At 39.7% G+C, this 14,444-nt stretch overlaps 1 protein-coding gene across 1 annotated transcript; it reads left to right on the plus strand.

Moving 5' to 3' along the window:
* Positions 1-663: 663 nt before the first annotated feature.
* Positions 664-11,917, plus strand: nmnat3 (nicotinamide nucleotide adenylyltransferase 3). The gene is made up of 5 exons (XM_084733253.1): positions 664-770; positions 3,172-3,318; positions 5,203-5,386; positions 8,469-8,554; positions 11,118-11,917. Exons 2-5 carry the CDS (start codon positions 3,207-3,209, stop codon positions 11,531-11,533), a joined length of 798 nt encoding a protein of 265 aa, XP_084589379.1. The 5' UTR covers positions 664-770; positions 3,172-3,206; the 3' UTR covers positions 11,534-11,917.
* Positions 11,918-14,444: the final 2,527 nt, after the last annotated feature.

Genomic DNA, 14,444 nt, shown 5'->3' on the forward strand with positions numbered 1-14,444 from the left:
CCAGAAAGCGTTGCTCTATCCACAGAAAAGGGGAACTAATGACTTGAAAGACAAAAGGCCTCTACAACCCACAGTTCATGAGGTTTACTACTCATATGTCCTTGTACATACAGCACGTATGTATGTGCAACTTCTATAGTCGTAACTGTCCTCACTGGGAAGAGACTCAGCAATTTTCTCATGGTTTACACCAATGGAGTGTGAAATGTCATGACACTTTTAAAGTTATTCTCGTCCCCCTGAGACAAAGCACTGTTATTGGAAAAGCCATTTGCTGTACAGCCATTTTGCAATCAGCTGCAGGATGCACTACAGACAGTCAATTAGTGTTCGACAAAGCCTCTCTTTTTCATTTGACAAGCAGTTAACAACAATGGAAATGAAAGGTTACCAGGAGCACGTAGGTGTTTGATGCTGCACAGCTGTAAAGGTCAGCTGATGATTATAGTAGCGTTCTTCTGGGAAGATGTTGTACTCTGCCACAGGCGCTCAAGAATGTGTTAAACTGAAATTCAGTGTAATACTGGCATCAGAAAGTACACATTGTGGTAATAATGGTTCATCTTTACTATGTTTAATTACAAAATTCTCCTCAGTAGATTTCAGTACCATGGAGAGCTCTGACTCTTTGTTCACCTTTACCTTCTTCCACCAGGGGTCGCAGTTGTACCATTTTTTTTCTCTGCGGAACCATCGAGCAGCAGCTCCACGGTACGGGGGAGTGGAAAGAGTGTGACACAGTTACCAAACAGCAACAATGTGAAAACAAGGTAATGAAATTATTTATTATTTTTATCCTTTAACCTTGTGTATGTTAAAATACAGCCGTTTGAATGCACTACTGTTCAGTTTCATTTATATATCCACCCGAATATGTGTTTGTCACTTTGCACGTAGTTTGGCGGAAGCTAGCTAATTACTGTTAGCCGACTGATCAATGTCAAGGCTTCGTTGATTAAACGTTTGTGGATTTTTTTTTATGTCGTTTTCTGCCTTAATCAATACTGTAACAACTTAGAAAAACTACAGCAGTGCGTTGTTTCTACGTCAAGTAGTGTCAATCGTATGAACCCTTAGCTGAAGCTAAATGTGATTCTGGTCTGTAACATGCACCTGACATAGAGCACTGAAATTATACAATACTGAACTGAACAAGTTACCAGTTCCCTAAATAAAGCAGTGTTGCCAGATTTACCCAATGACTGCTTAAAATCCACCCAAATATTATCTATAATAAACAATACAAATGAATTCATAAACGACAGCAATATTTTTTTCAATATAATAATATTAAAACAGCAATTAAAGTGTTCACAAGTGGGATAAAACGCAAATGGGAGGTTGCACTGTAAAATGTAACTGTAAAATATTTGCCTCCCCCCCCCCCCCCCGCCTTAAAAATACAGAAAACATAAAGAAACAAATCAAATGACAAAAATAATAGATTTGCTCTAACTTGGCTAACTCCAACGAACCATCCATGTTATCAAAAAGCCAAACTAATAATGATGTTGAAAAAGTAAAAAAAGTTAGTTTTTTATTTATTTGCTTTAATAATATTATTATTATTTATTTTTATTTTTTTTTTACAACCACAAGCAGATCCAACTTGCAGGCATTATGTTTTATAATAATGTTTTATTTTTCTATTTCACTGTATGGAGTACATGTCTGTTCTGTTTGTATATTTGAATATTTTAAATTGGACGATTCAATAGTGTTTTGTTAGTGATGCGCTTGTTGGATGGGGTGCAGGACTTTTTGGAAAATACCACAGGTATTGGGGGGTGTATCAAGTGACAAAACAGTGATTGGAGTAAGTTATTGATAACTTTGAGAAACACTTTTACCTTCTCCTCCTCTGTTTGTCCCCCTCTCTTCCAAATACACACACACACACACAGATCAGTTCTCAGAGTGCGACAAAATAGGTTACATCCTGTAAATGTAGAGTCATTTCTTTTTCTGCACAGTGCAGCCAAACACCAGGCTAAAAAGTACAGTGAGGACCTACACATATGGACTACTATTGTCTTCAAATTCACTGTTGTGGTTTGAAGGGAAAAAGAAGGAGAGAACAAGAGGGAGAAAAAGTGCGACCCCAGAGTTCATGTCTTTAATGAAGATTTAATTGTTTTGCTGCTATTCAACAATAAGGAACACACTGGGAACAATTTATCTGTTTATTTAATAGCCTCGATCTTCCCATTTGGGAGAAACACTGACAGCTTCTCTGCTCCAGCTGCAGGATCAGCCTGTTGGAGAGTGGAGAGTGGAGAATGCAGCGCAATCCTGACTATTGTTTTACTATTGTGTTGCTATAATGCATGAAGTTGGTGAATAAGCTTCAGCTAAGCCAACATGGATAGCGCTTTGAACTGCCGTGCCAAAGCTCATTGAGGTGGGAGCACCAGGGTACAGTGACTCTTGTGTTTCACGTCATTTTACATAATTAACTGGTTAGTAACCAGTTAACGTGTGTCATCTATTGAAAGCAAATTTAACTGAAAATGACAACCACAGACAAATCCTGCATATTTTACCTTTAGCCATTTAGTTAAATAATTACATGTTACATCACAATTTACAGGCTTGTTGAAGGAAACCACATTTTGAACTAATACGTGGGCTGGGGCTGTTGTTGATTTTTCTTCTCTACACACACACACACACACACACACACACACACACACACACACACACATTAACACAAAATATCACAGCAGTTGTGCCCCTCCTCCGGGGTCTGACTCTGGTAAAATGTTGCCACGTTTACTCTTGCCATTGTTTCTAACTTTTTTGGGTGTCCTCATGATGAATGGATACAGAATGGTGATGCTATGGCTTACTTGTCACTGAGGATACCTGTACAAACACTGTACTCATACATTTTTTAGATGCTTTTGGATCATAACTCCCAACAAATGACATATTGGTTGTTATGATTGATGCAACTAAGACGATCCCCTGCAAAATGTTACAACACTGCAGGTACTCAGACGTGGACTGACTTTGAGATATTTAAATTATTAATCTTTCTGCACAGTATCCTGTATGATGTTCCAGAAAAGGACTCACTCTCTCCACTTGCTTCCTTCAGTCTTCTCACATTTGCATCCCATCGTGCGACTCCCACGATGTTAATAATTCTTTCTTCTTCTTTTTGCCAAGCTCCTTTGACAGTGGTGTGAGGGGGGTAAACCAAGATGGCCACCCGCCGTGTTCCACTATACTTGCTGGCCTGCGGCTCCTTTAATCCCATCACCAACCAGCACATGAGGCTGTTTGAGCTGGCCAGAGACCACATGCACAGCACAGGTCAGAACCACACATCACAGACACTGTTTGTTTGTTTTATTTGACTTTGTAGATAACCTTCAGGGTCAAAGCAGCTACTGTAAAAGCTCCTGGATAATGGCCACCAATTAAATTTTTTTTTTACAAACAGTGAATCAAATGACTGGATGTATTGAGACAGAGAGGGAGGTTACTCATAGTTATAAAACTATAGAGAATTATGACTCAACTCTGCAGCTCTGCAGGGCTTTTTAAACTCTGTCTCATTGTTTCTCTTTTATGAGCTCCAAATTTATAGTTTAGTTTCACCGCTGTCATCAACCCTGTTTCCAGCAGCAGCTGTTTCCAGCAAACAAGCCCTGATAAACCTACTGTCTCTTATCTATCCAGCACCAAACAGCAGACATGCAAAGTTTAGAGACCAGCTGAAGAAGAAAGTTAAGCATCTAGCAAGCTAAAAACGTAGATATTTCTCTCAGGAGTTGGATGCAAGATCTCAATTGAGAATGAGTATTGGACTTGCATGTCAGGTGCCGTAAACGAATTCCAAACGAATGCTAATGTTGCTTTGTGTCTTCCTGATGTGAAAGTAGGCTCTTGGCAAGGGCTGTGCAATTAATTGAAATATTATCAAAACTGCAATGTGGCCAAGTGTGTTTTTTTGGTGCATATGTCAACAGATGTCACACGATTGAGATTTTAATAGTTTTTATTCAGTGAAAATGAAAATTGTGACGCAAAAATGATCATCTTGTAGACTGTCTGTCTTCTCTTTATCTTTTTCTTGGAATCTATCGTTAACACCGACTTCATGCAATCATGTGTCTGGGTGTGTGTGGCTGTGATCAGCCCTTTTGTGGGTGTTACGTTACAGTCAGTGTGTCTGCTGCGTGCATGACAAGTATATTCATTTACAGTTAATGAACCATCCATTTACAAAACAGATGATCAACTGTCTAAGATGTCTAAAGGAAAATAAATGCAATTGCAACAATGTCAGTTTTTCCACATTTATTCAGTTAACTCTCATTACACAAGAAGAAGTAGGAACTTGACGGTTACCCCTGGTGGACAAATCAGGTGTTGTAGTGCATTTTATTGAAAAGTTGGAATTAATGACCCACGTAGGAAGCTCAGCAATGTACTGCTGCGAACAGGATCAGCAGCAGCAATACATTTTAATGATTGTTTACAAATAAACAAATAATACGTGCCTGTTTTTCAGATGATGCATAGACCTAAGTTGCACTCCTTATTGTTCTCTTCTTGTATGAATAAAACCAGAGGTTGTGTGTCTTGACATGTGTTACCACACGGCCACATGTAACAGCCGTGTCAGCAGACGAAGTCTCCTTATATAAACCCAGGGCCGTTTACTCCAAAGCTGCTCTAAATGAGAGTACTGGCCCAGTCACATGGTCATAACGACATCATTATACCTGAATCTTGCTCGGTGCTGCATGTAAGTGGGCCGGAACATAAATAATGCTCTTACACTTTGACCCCTTACCTATAAGACATCAGGTGACTAATTGGAGGCTGAATGTTTGGACAAATACATCTGTTTTCAACCAGGTTTTTAGAGACCAGCTCAGTTTACTTATATAATCCCTTATCAAAACAAGAATTGTAGTTAAACTCATTCTTTAAAACAGTTTCCAACCTTTCAAACTGATTATTCTTTATGAGGTATAAATAATAATTTAGTTTGACTGGTGACTTGTTATGATTAAGTGCCTTCATTTTAAAAGATTATTTCTAACATTTGTCCTCAAATGTGGGATCTGACAAAGCATCAATAATGCTAACGTCAGTATCTCTTAGAGATTACCACTGATTTATATTCCAATGTCGGCTGTCATGACCCAGAAAAAACTGCATTAATCTTCTCCCCCCTCCCTGCAGGCCAGTACCAGGTGCTGGGTGGCATCGTGTCTCCAGTGAGTGACGGCTATGGAAAGCAAGGCCTGGTACTGGCTAAGCACCGCATTGCTATGGCAAAGCTGGCGCTCCGGAGCTCCAACTGGGTCACGGTTGACGAATGGGAGAGCCAGCAGCCAGACTGGACAGAGACTGCGGTCACCATGAGGTATAAAACAGGTTTACAGCACCAGCACAGTGTAAATGTCTTCATTTGAAAAAGAAGATTGTCATAGTCCAAGCAGGAGAAACTGAAACCAGCCTTTGGTTCCTCTGTGCGTCCCGTCACCTGTTGTTATAGGACATCAATGATTACATCCACTCTTACACAACATATTTATAATTCAGTAAGTAATTCCCTGTCCATCCATTGTGTAATTAAGGACGCTCCAGTGGTTTATTAGAGAGGAGATTTATTTCACAAAAATGTTATTTGTGCAGAGTACAGGGGAAATGTTATTGCTTTGTGTGACCACACATTGTGAGAGTACATGTTTTGTGCAGAATTTTAAACTTCGATGCATAAAAGCATAAAAAGTACTAGTATAATCAGTACCCGTTTCAGTACCATGGCAAAAAATAAGGCCTTGGTGCACAAAAACACTAGCAATTATTTTTTCTTTTCTAAAATAATTAACATCCTGCACACAGTGCTGGTACCAAAAAAAGCCAAGAACGCTGCCTGGTTTTGTTTTGCTGCAGGCCAAATTTCAGGCAGGACAATAAAGACTCAATTGAATTGAAGTCTTGAATGACCTCTTATGAGTAGGGCTGGGTGATATGTCTTCTAAATAATACCATGATATGGTTAGGCTAGTCTGCGATATATATCTCAATATACTCATTTTCTCTAACATGACAACTGGACAACTATCAATAATATTTTTGACCAGTGACCAAAATGTTAATTTAATGCAATTTAATACCATCACTTTAACTGCAATGCAGCCTTTAAAGCCAGGAAAACAGTTATGCTGCATCATGATAATCTCATATCATACTATCAGTATAATTGTTACTCTGGATATAATCAAATGTTAATTAAATCAGGAGAAACTCGTTCTGAGTTTACAAAATATATTTATTTGACATGTGCACAACAGAGAGAGAGATAAGTGAAAAGTTTTTGGCGGTAAGACTCCGTCGTGACATCATCATGTATAAAGGGGGTGGTGGTGGTGAGGAGACGGCTGATGATCTGGATGAGAGGAGGACTGGGCTTCTGATGAAGCTCATCCTGGGCTCTGGATTAGAAGAAGTGGAGGAGAATGGGGTGGAGGGTCGCAACGATTCTGTGCAGAAATGACAGCTGAAAGCGGCAGAGTGGAAAACAGATTTAAAGTTTTGACACGATGATGGAGACCGTGGCTAAATCTGGTCGGTTGACCTAAAGAGTGAACACCAGTGGATAGATGATTGAGAATAAGTGGGTGAAGAGAGAGGGGGAGAGAAAGACGATGAGGGATGAAGTGCTGAGTCCTTCATATAAGCAGGTGTCCTATTCCTTCAGTTTTATTTCACCAAAGCAACACATAAGGATTCCCCTTGCATCTTCAAAAGCAGCTGAAATTCAATAATTTCTTAAATAGCCATTCTCAACCAGTGGGCCACAGAGCACCATCTAGTGGGCTGCAGAGGTAGTGTCACTGCCAAATGAGTAGATTTTTTTTTAAAGCTTTTTACATCTAAATGTGCTCAAGAATAAATAAAAAACATCACATCAAAATGCAGAATTTCAATGACCAGTTCCGTTAGAATATCACCTCGCCAATTACAGCACATCAGGAGGTTGAGACAAATGTGTTTTGCTTCTGTTCGCTCGCCAATGTTCCCTTGGATGCAGTGACACAAAATGTATTGTTTCTTTTTTAAACTGCAAAAAAAGTGATGTGGGAGACAACTGTGTTCCTGTGAAAGCTCGTGTAGTGAGGAAACATGACCCTAAATACATTAACGTGGATTCATAATGGTATCATAATTTTTTCTCCTTTTTATATCATGCTATGTTATTTTTCTGTCTTTTTGTTCTAAATTCAATTCGTGCATTTACAGGCAGGCATCACCACTCCAAAACCAAGACAGTGTATAAGCAGACAAACAAAAAAAGCAAAACACAACCAAAACAAACAAACCCCCCAAAAAAATAGCTATTAGCTTTTACTGTCTCCTGTTTCGTCCTTCTTCATCCTTGATGGGATGTATTTTACCACGGCACCAGCTGAGTTCACAGGGAGGTACTCTCTCTCTCCTCTGCCCGCCCTGCTGCATGCCAGCTCCAACCGCTTATGTAACAGAGTGTTGCCAGGTTCCCTGAGCCTAAATTAGGGGTTTTGGTCAATTGGGGGCTGCCAGACAAGACTGGACCCATGTCAGGTCTGTGTTTTTTTTTTATGGGGTGAAATCGGGGGCACAGGCTGTGAAATTCGCTGGGTGAGTGGGGACTGTGCAGTTGCAGAAGGCTGTCTGGGACATGAATGTGGGTGAAGAAAGGCAGGCGGAGGTGATGTGAATGAGGGATGTCTGAGTAATGGCCCACTGCATGTCGGAGAAGTTTAGTGCAGAAATAAGAAACTTATTTCCACAGTTTGGCCCGAGGGAATTAATCATTTAATGGAAAAGCTGCACCTCACATTGTATTTCCACTCACACCCACTGTATGTCATGTATTTTAAAAAGGTCATGTACACTTGTTCCATTGAACTTCTTCCATTTTATTCGCTTTCCTTCTTCCCTGCTCTGCATTTCTGACAAATCCCTTCATGAGTTGCCCCCCCCCCCCCACACACACACACACAAACACACACACACACACACACACACACACACACACACACACAGTTCGGCCGGTGTGTTTGCGCAACACGGGTTATGATCTAGGCATGAAGTGGCCTGTTGTCCTGAGCAGGCCATGTCGCACGTCATCTCACGCCCCAACACACACTCACACAAATGTACCAGGACACCTTTAAGAAGCTTTGCTGGGAAACAGTGAAGTTTTTCATTCATCTTTCTTCTTCTGTTCCTCTGTGACTCAGCTGGGGATATTTCTGTTTCTAATTCTGTTCACTGATTAGTCTGCATGTTGCCTACATACATGCATGAACAGAGCGAGGTAAACAACTAATGATTAATGCATAATGCACAAATCATGTGTCCCAACAACTAGCTATCGGAAACAAATATTTATGAAGTGAATGAATTCTCCGTCTCTCTCTCTTTCTCTCTCTCACACACCTGTGGGTGTTGCACAGGTATCATTATGGACGTATTCTGAAGAAGCATGAGCAGATCACAGGAATGCACAACGACTCCAATGGAAACACCTCCCCCATCTCAAGTAAGAACTTGATGACTCTTATTTTCAGGTGGTTATACACTAATGAAAATATACTATTATACACTTATTATTCAAATATTTTTATATATAATACTTAATACTCCAAAATAAGATGCAAGACGTGAAAATACAAAAAAATGATGTACCACTTCAATGCACAATGAATATTATACAATATACAATAGATTCCAGTAAATCTTTCACGCTGGACTTTTAATTTTCTTGCTGTGAGCATGTTAGCATGCTAATGTTAGCGTTGCTGTGCCTAAGTTCACCCTCACATACTCCTTTTGAGATCTGAGCCAAACATAACTGTGTTCTTCCAATGTGCCAAACCCACAATACTTGATAAAACATTTTTTTCAGCAAATTACTTGATCACATTCTTTAACAAGCCCTCTAACAGAGTTGGGGTTAAGGATTTGCGTCAATCCCACATAATGTGCCTGTGCTTAACACGTGCAGTGTAGAAGTGCAGTGGTGCTCTGTGGACTACTAGCAGTGGTTAAAGGGTATTAGGGATAGTTTTAATACATTTGAGCCTTTGTGTGCATGTGTGTCTAAATGTAAAAGGACTGACAAACTCACAAATACATAGCTATGCTGTGTAACTGGAAGCCGGCCAATCAGGATTCAGGATTTTTTTTTTTCCTGGATCATCTATGATTAATAATTTACTTTCATGAGGGATATCTGGGGACTACAGCCTTGTTCACACAACACTGCATAAAGATTCGTTCAGCGTTCATGGAAGACAGAATTATGAATAGGAAGTTAAATCTGTCAGTGATGAAGTGGATAAACGATGTATTTTGTTTGCAAAGATGGACATTTTTGAGCTGTTTGTCCGCTCTTTGTTTGTCTCCTTTTGATTTTATGCAGAGCCGTCTTAACACGCAGTTGCGTTTGGGTTTTTGGCGTTGTTTTGTTTTGATTTGTTTTAGCCTCCAGCACAATGAATATCTAAACTGTGTAATTTGTAGAACCAGTAATTCAGCTCCTTTAGTCATGTTCTGATTTTTCATTTGCCTGCTCCACAATCAAAATCATGGTCACTTACTTTTTCCTGGATATTCTCATCGCCAGTGCCTCCACTTTTTGAATTTTGCGTCTCGGCGGTATGAGCACTCTGTGATTGCCAGTTTTTTTTTTTTTAGCTTGATTGTGGAGTAGCCAGTTGGCAAACTGCCACTGGACTGTTGCCACTTATTCAAAACCAGCCCCACTCGAGGATTATGTCGGTCTTTGCCATCAAGATTCCTCAATTAAAACACGGCATGACAGCTGAAAATATCAATGATTCAGTGAAGACGCCGATCACCAAATGAGCGTTTCTTGGAAAAATCATTATAAGGAAACAACTGATGCCAGAAAGATGAAAGTCAAAAATGTTCTGGTGACCGATGAGTGAATACCTTTTAAAGATTAAAAACAAAGGATTCAGATGTTTGAGTTGATACACACTCTTTTTATGGTGCCTTTTTTTTCAATTAATGAGTCCCAGAAACTAGAACTATTAATCATGAATATTTTATCAACAAACTTGAATTTTATCTAAGATTAGTGATAATCAGAACTATGTTTAAAGTAAAGAATCGTGACTGTTAAGTTTTGGCTGCTGCAAACTTCAAAAGCCTACTCATGGGAGTGTATCATGCGAAAAACTTAAGAAAAAAGAGACGGCAACTGGCAGACTGTTTCAACGGATCAGTTGGAGTGAAAGAAAAGAAGAGACAACTCATCACTACGTTTTCTGGAGCTGCCCCAAGATACAGATATTTTGGGAAAACATTTGGGGAATCATGCAGCATATTCTTGGTCAGCAGATCCTGATAACATGCATGTTACTTTATTTGGGCGATCAACTAGAAGGAATAACAGGAAATGACAAATACCTCCTGAAAATATTAACTGTAGCAGCAAAAAAAGCAATCACTCGTAAATGGTTACAAACCAACCCACCTACAGTAGATGACTGCATGTAAATTATTAAGGAGTTTAATGAAATGGAAAGACTGACTTTCCTTCTGAGACTGAGAAAAACTATGAAGTGACTGTATAAATACCCTCCTGTACATATTCTACAATATCTGCTCGTTAGATTGAAATTTATGGCTGTTGTTGTGCCTGGCAACTTTTGTTCTTGTGCTGCATACTTGTTTTGTTTGCTCTTTGTTATTTCTTACCCAAAATGATTTAATAAAATCTAAGTGTCAAAAAGTTAAACCTCCTCAAGTGTCACTTTGAATTTAATACTGGACCACACTTTAAAAAGTTTAAAGTTTTGGTGTAGCAGAATTAAATTTAATCTATGGTAGTTTAGGGTAAAAACTTTAAACCTCTCTTTCTTAATTTTAAGCTGAGTTTGGTGTCACATAATGTTAAGTTAAGCCATGGTTTGATCAGGTTTAAAAAAAGAATCATTGCAACCCAGCTAAAATGAATCATATCGAGCAGTAGCTCTGGCCCCTCACTGGATATAAACGATGATAAATAATCAAAGATAGTCTGGTTAGTAAAGAAGTAAGCAGTCTTCCTCCTCACTATCTTTCTCTCCCCTCAGGCCCCCGTCCCCAGCTGAAGCTCCTCTGTGGAGCCGATTTCCTCGACACGTTCAAGATCCCTGGCCTGTGGCTGGACGACCACGTGGAGGAGGTGGCCGGGCACTTTGGCCTCGTCTGCATCAGTCGAGGGGGGCTTCAGCCCGAGCGAGCCGTGCACGAGTCGGACATGCTCTCGCGCCACCGTCAAAACATTTTCCTGGTGAGGGAGTGGGTGAGGAACGAGACGAGTGCCACTGAGGTCCGGCGGGCCCTGAGACGAGGGCTGAGCGTGAAATACCTGATCCCAGACTCTGTGATAGAATATATTCACCAGCACAACCTCTACACGGAGGACAGCGAGAGGAGAAATAAGGACACGGTGCTCAGGCCGCTCACCAAACAGGCACAACAGCCAGTGAAGAGTCTCGATGACTGATGGATAGAAGGCTGCAGCAGCATTGAGCTGAAAGTGGGAGCCTTTCAGGTGTGAATTCACTCACACATCAGTGTTTCTCTTCAGGGACTGGAACCTTTGTTAACTTCCGCTGGACAGCAGAGCGATAGAGGTTTACACAACCTGCAAACGTCTGCGACGAAACACCACTCAGCCTAAATGTGTTTTCCAGGCATCACTAGTTTTCAGTCGGAGGCATCGACACGGCGCTGTGATGTCTTTTGAATCATACACATGAAATGCCGCAAATACTGAGCCTCATCTTTGTGCCACAGTCTTCGCAAAAAGTTTTCATCATTTGTAGTTTTACACATTTCACATCATTGCAGAGTTGGATAAATTGAAATAAAAACCTGTATATTTGAAGTATTTTTGCCTGCGTAGTGTTTTTTCCAAGTTGCTGCCTAAATGTATAAAATCTGTAACTGAGATTTTAGAAATAATGAGTCTAAGTTTCCCCAGCAGCCCAAATCTCACTCACAGAGACTCCAAAAAGAGTTTTTACAGCACACAACATTGACAGGGTTTTGGTTTATTGACAACATTCTAATATATGTATTAATACACAGTGGTGTAAAGAGTACTAAAAATCTGTACTGAAGTACAAGTACTGTTACACTGCTAAAATATTTCTCAGTTATGAGTAAAAGTATTGGTGCTCATTCATTTCTTTGTTTCTTTTTTTTTTTTTTGTCATTTTTTTCTAATTTCCTGATTCAACAAACGGTTCTGTCAGACAAAACACTGTCTGCTGAGGTGCAATTACTGCCATGGCTATTGATTAAATATTGATCAATACATTCTGATTTGGTTAAATTCTTAATGATGATTAATAAATATCGGCCCTGCACTAAACGTGCTGTTGGAGCGTTTTGTCTTGTTTTCCGTCTGTATGTCCTGACTCATTTGTGATCAGATCACCTGATTGGCTACTAAAATGCAAATGAAAAGTTTGGATATTAATTCAAACTGTGTTCAGTACTCAACTATTATTTTAAAAGTAACTAAGTAGATTACATAGTTTAATTTATACTTCAGTAAAAGTACTGACGCATAAAAGTACAAGTACCCAAAAAAACTACTTAATTATGGTAATTTGTTTGTAATAAGTTACTTCCACCCCTGTTTATAGAAATACAACATATCAGTCTGTCAGGGAGAAAATGCTCAAGTTCTGGACTTTATTCCATTGTTGCAATCCTTTAAAAGCATCTATTCCTTCTGCGTCATTAAAAATCTATGAATATACATATTTTGTTCACGTCATGAAAAGTCTTTATTGAAAGGTCTGTTCTCTGGTTTGTGTGCTGGCGGCTTCATCACGCTTGTATAAGTTGCAAATCGGACCAGGACTGACTTCTAAACTAGTTGTGATGTCACAAATCATGCTCGTAGGCCCGCCCCTTAAAATCAGATTTTCAACGAGCACAAAGAAACTTTTCACTTTCAGCAGGTGAATGTGAAAACAGCCTCTTAGACACGATGATGCACAAACATCATTCTGCACAGTAAAGCTCAAACATTGACCTGTAAGAACAAGAAGAAAAATGTTTTTCTGAGTGAAGGTTTGAAAAACTGAATCATGACATTTTATTGGGAAGGCAGATGAGTATCAAAGACGCCCAAACAAAATCGCTTCATAGAGGACTGTGGTTGTAAAACAGTTCAAGGTGCAAAATGTTGAGTTCACAAACTTTTTAAGAAGAGGCATTCTCGGTTACATTTCCTGTAAATTCTGTTTAAAAGCCTCCTGATCCTGGTGGAGAAATATTCAAGCCTTTATTCAAATTCAAAGGGGTTTTATTGACATTGGAAACAGATATTTTGTACATAAACAGAAGAATTTTGCAGTATGCAGGCCTAATATACAGATAAAAAACTTAAAATATACAAGAAGGAAGAAAAATGTAGAAATGTTGCAATGAGAACTATATAAACACTATTAGATGGCGTGCATCTAAACATCTATAGTCCACCAGCATGCACCCCTTTCTTAAGTTTTTAATTGTAAAAATATGAAGTGTCTTTTTTAATTTCTTCTCACATCGTCGTCGTCTCTACTGTGCATTAACCCCCTGACGGCAATTCGTTGTGGATCTATTCAGTCTCCTCATTATCATCCACACACTGTCTGCGAGGCCTGTATGTTTTTTCCACCGAAGGATTTAAAGTAATCCTGACAGTTGCTCAGCTACCGGAGGTGTTTTCTCACTGAGGCCAATGGCTGAAAGCGTCACTGTGAGTGATACTAACTGGCATCCTTTGAAAGATGCTGTGTGTGTGTGTGTGTGTGTGTGTGTGTGTGTGTGTCTTTGTCTGTGTTCCAGTCAGTAAAGGATTTAGACAGCGGGTTAGCTGCAGCTGGCCCAAAAGAGAGATTATCAAATTAATTGAGTTATTTAAGCGAGACAAAAGATGTGACAGTCCTATTGTACTACGTTTAATTGTTCCAGTTGGATCATCTTAGGCTCAGGTGATTCTGCTTTTGTGCTGAGAATATTATCCACACTCCCCGCTCCATTCACAGGCTGATCAGTGTTTTAATAGATGTTTGTGTCATTTAACTCCATTAGTCTGATTGTTGGTGGCCCTGCAGCATGACTACAACCCTGATTTAAACATGATTAAAACTGCTTCATCTTACACAACAGAACCAGGCCAAATCTGACACACGTGGAGCTCCACATAAGTGCTCCTGTGTCACTTAATAAAGCAAGTGTTTTCATACTAATCCCGCACAGGCGGAGTAAGCATTCTCCAGCATAAAGCACACAAGTGTATCCTGCATTATGTATGCATGCCGCATGTTCCCAGCATACAACATGCAGGGAGGATTGAGGAGTTACGTGTTTGTGTTGACAGGAGGGAGGGGAGTGGGAGGTGCATACATTTT

The sequence above is a fragment of the Lutjanus erythropterus genome, chromosome 12, assembly GCF_056507025.1.
Source record: "Lutjanus erythropterus isolate fLutEry1 chromosome 12, fLutEry1.hap2, whole genome shotgun sequence".
Taxonomy (NCBI): domain Eukaryota; kingdom Metazoa; phylum Chordata; class Actinopteri; order Lutjaniformes; family Lutjanidae; genus Lutjanus; species Lutjanus erythropterus.

Bases quoted from the DNA above. Each gene is read 5' to 3' on its own strand.
- nmnat3 (XM_084733253.1), top strand. From the start codon at position 3,207: ATGGCCACCCGCCGTGTTCCACTATACTTGCTGGCCTGCGGCTCCTTT. The intron at 3,319-5,202 runs GTCAGAACCACA...CCCTCCCTGCAG, and splicing joins AGACCACATGCACAGCACAG to GCCAGTACCAGGTGCTGGGT. The intron at 8,555-11,117 runs GTAAGAACTTGA...CTCTCCCCTCAG, and splicing joins AAACACCTCCCCCATCTCAA to GCCCCCGTCCCCAGCTGAAG.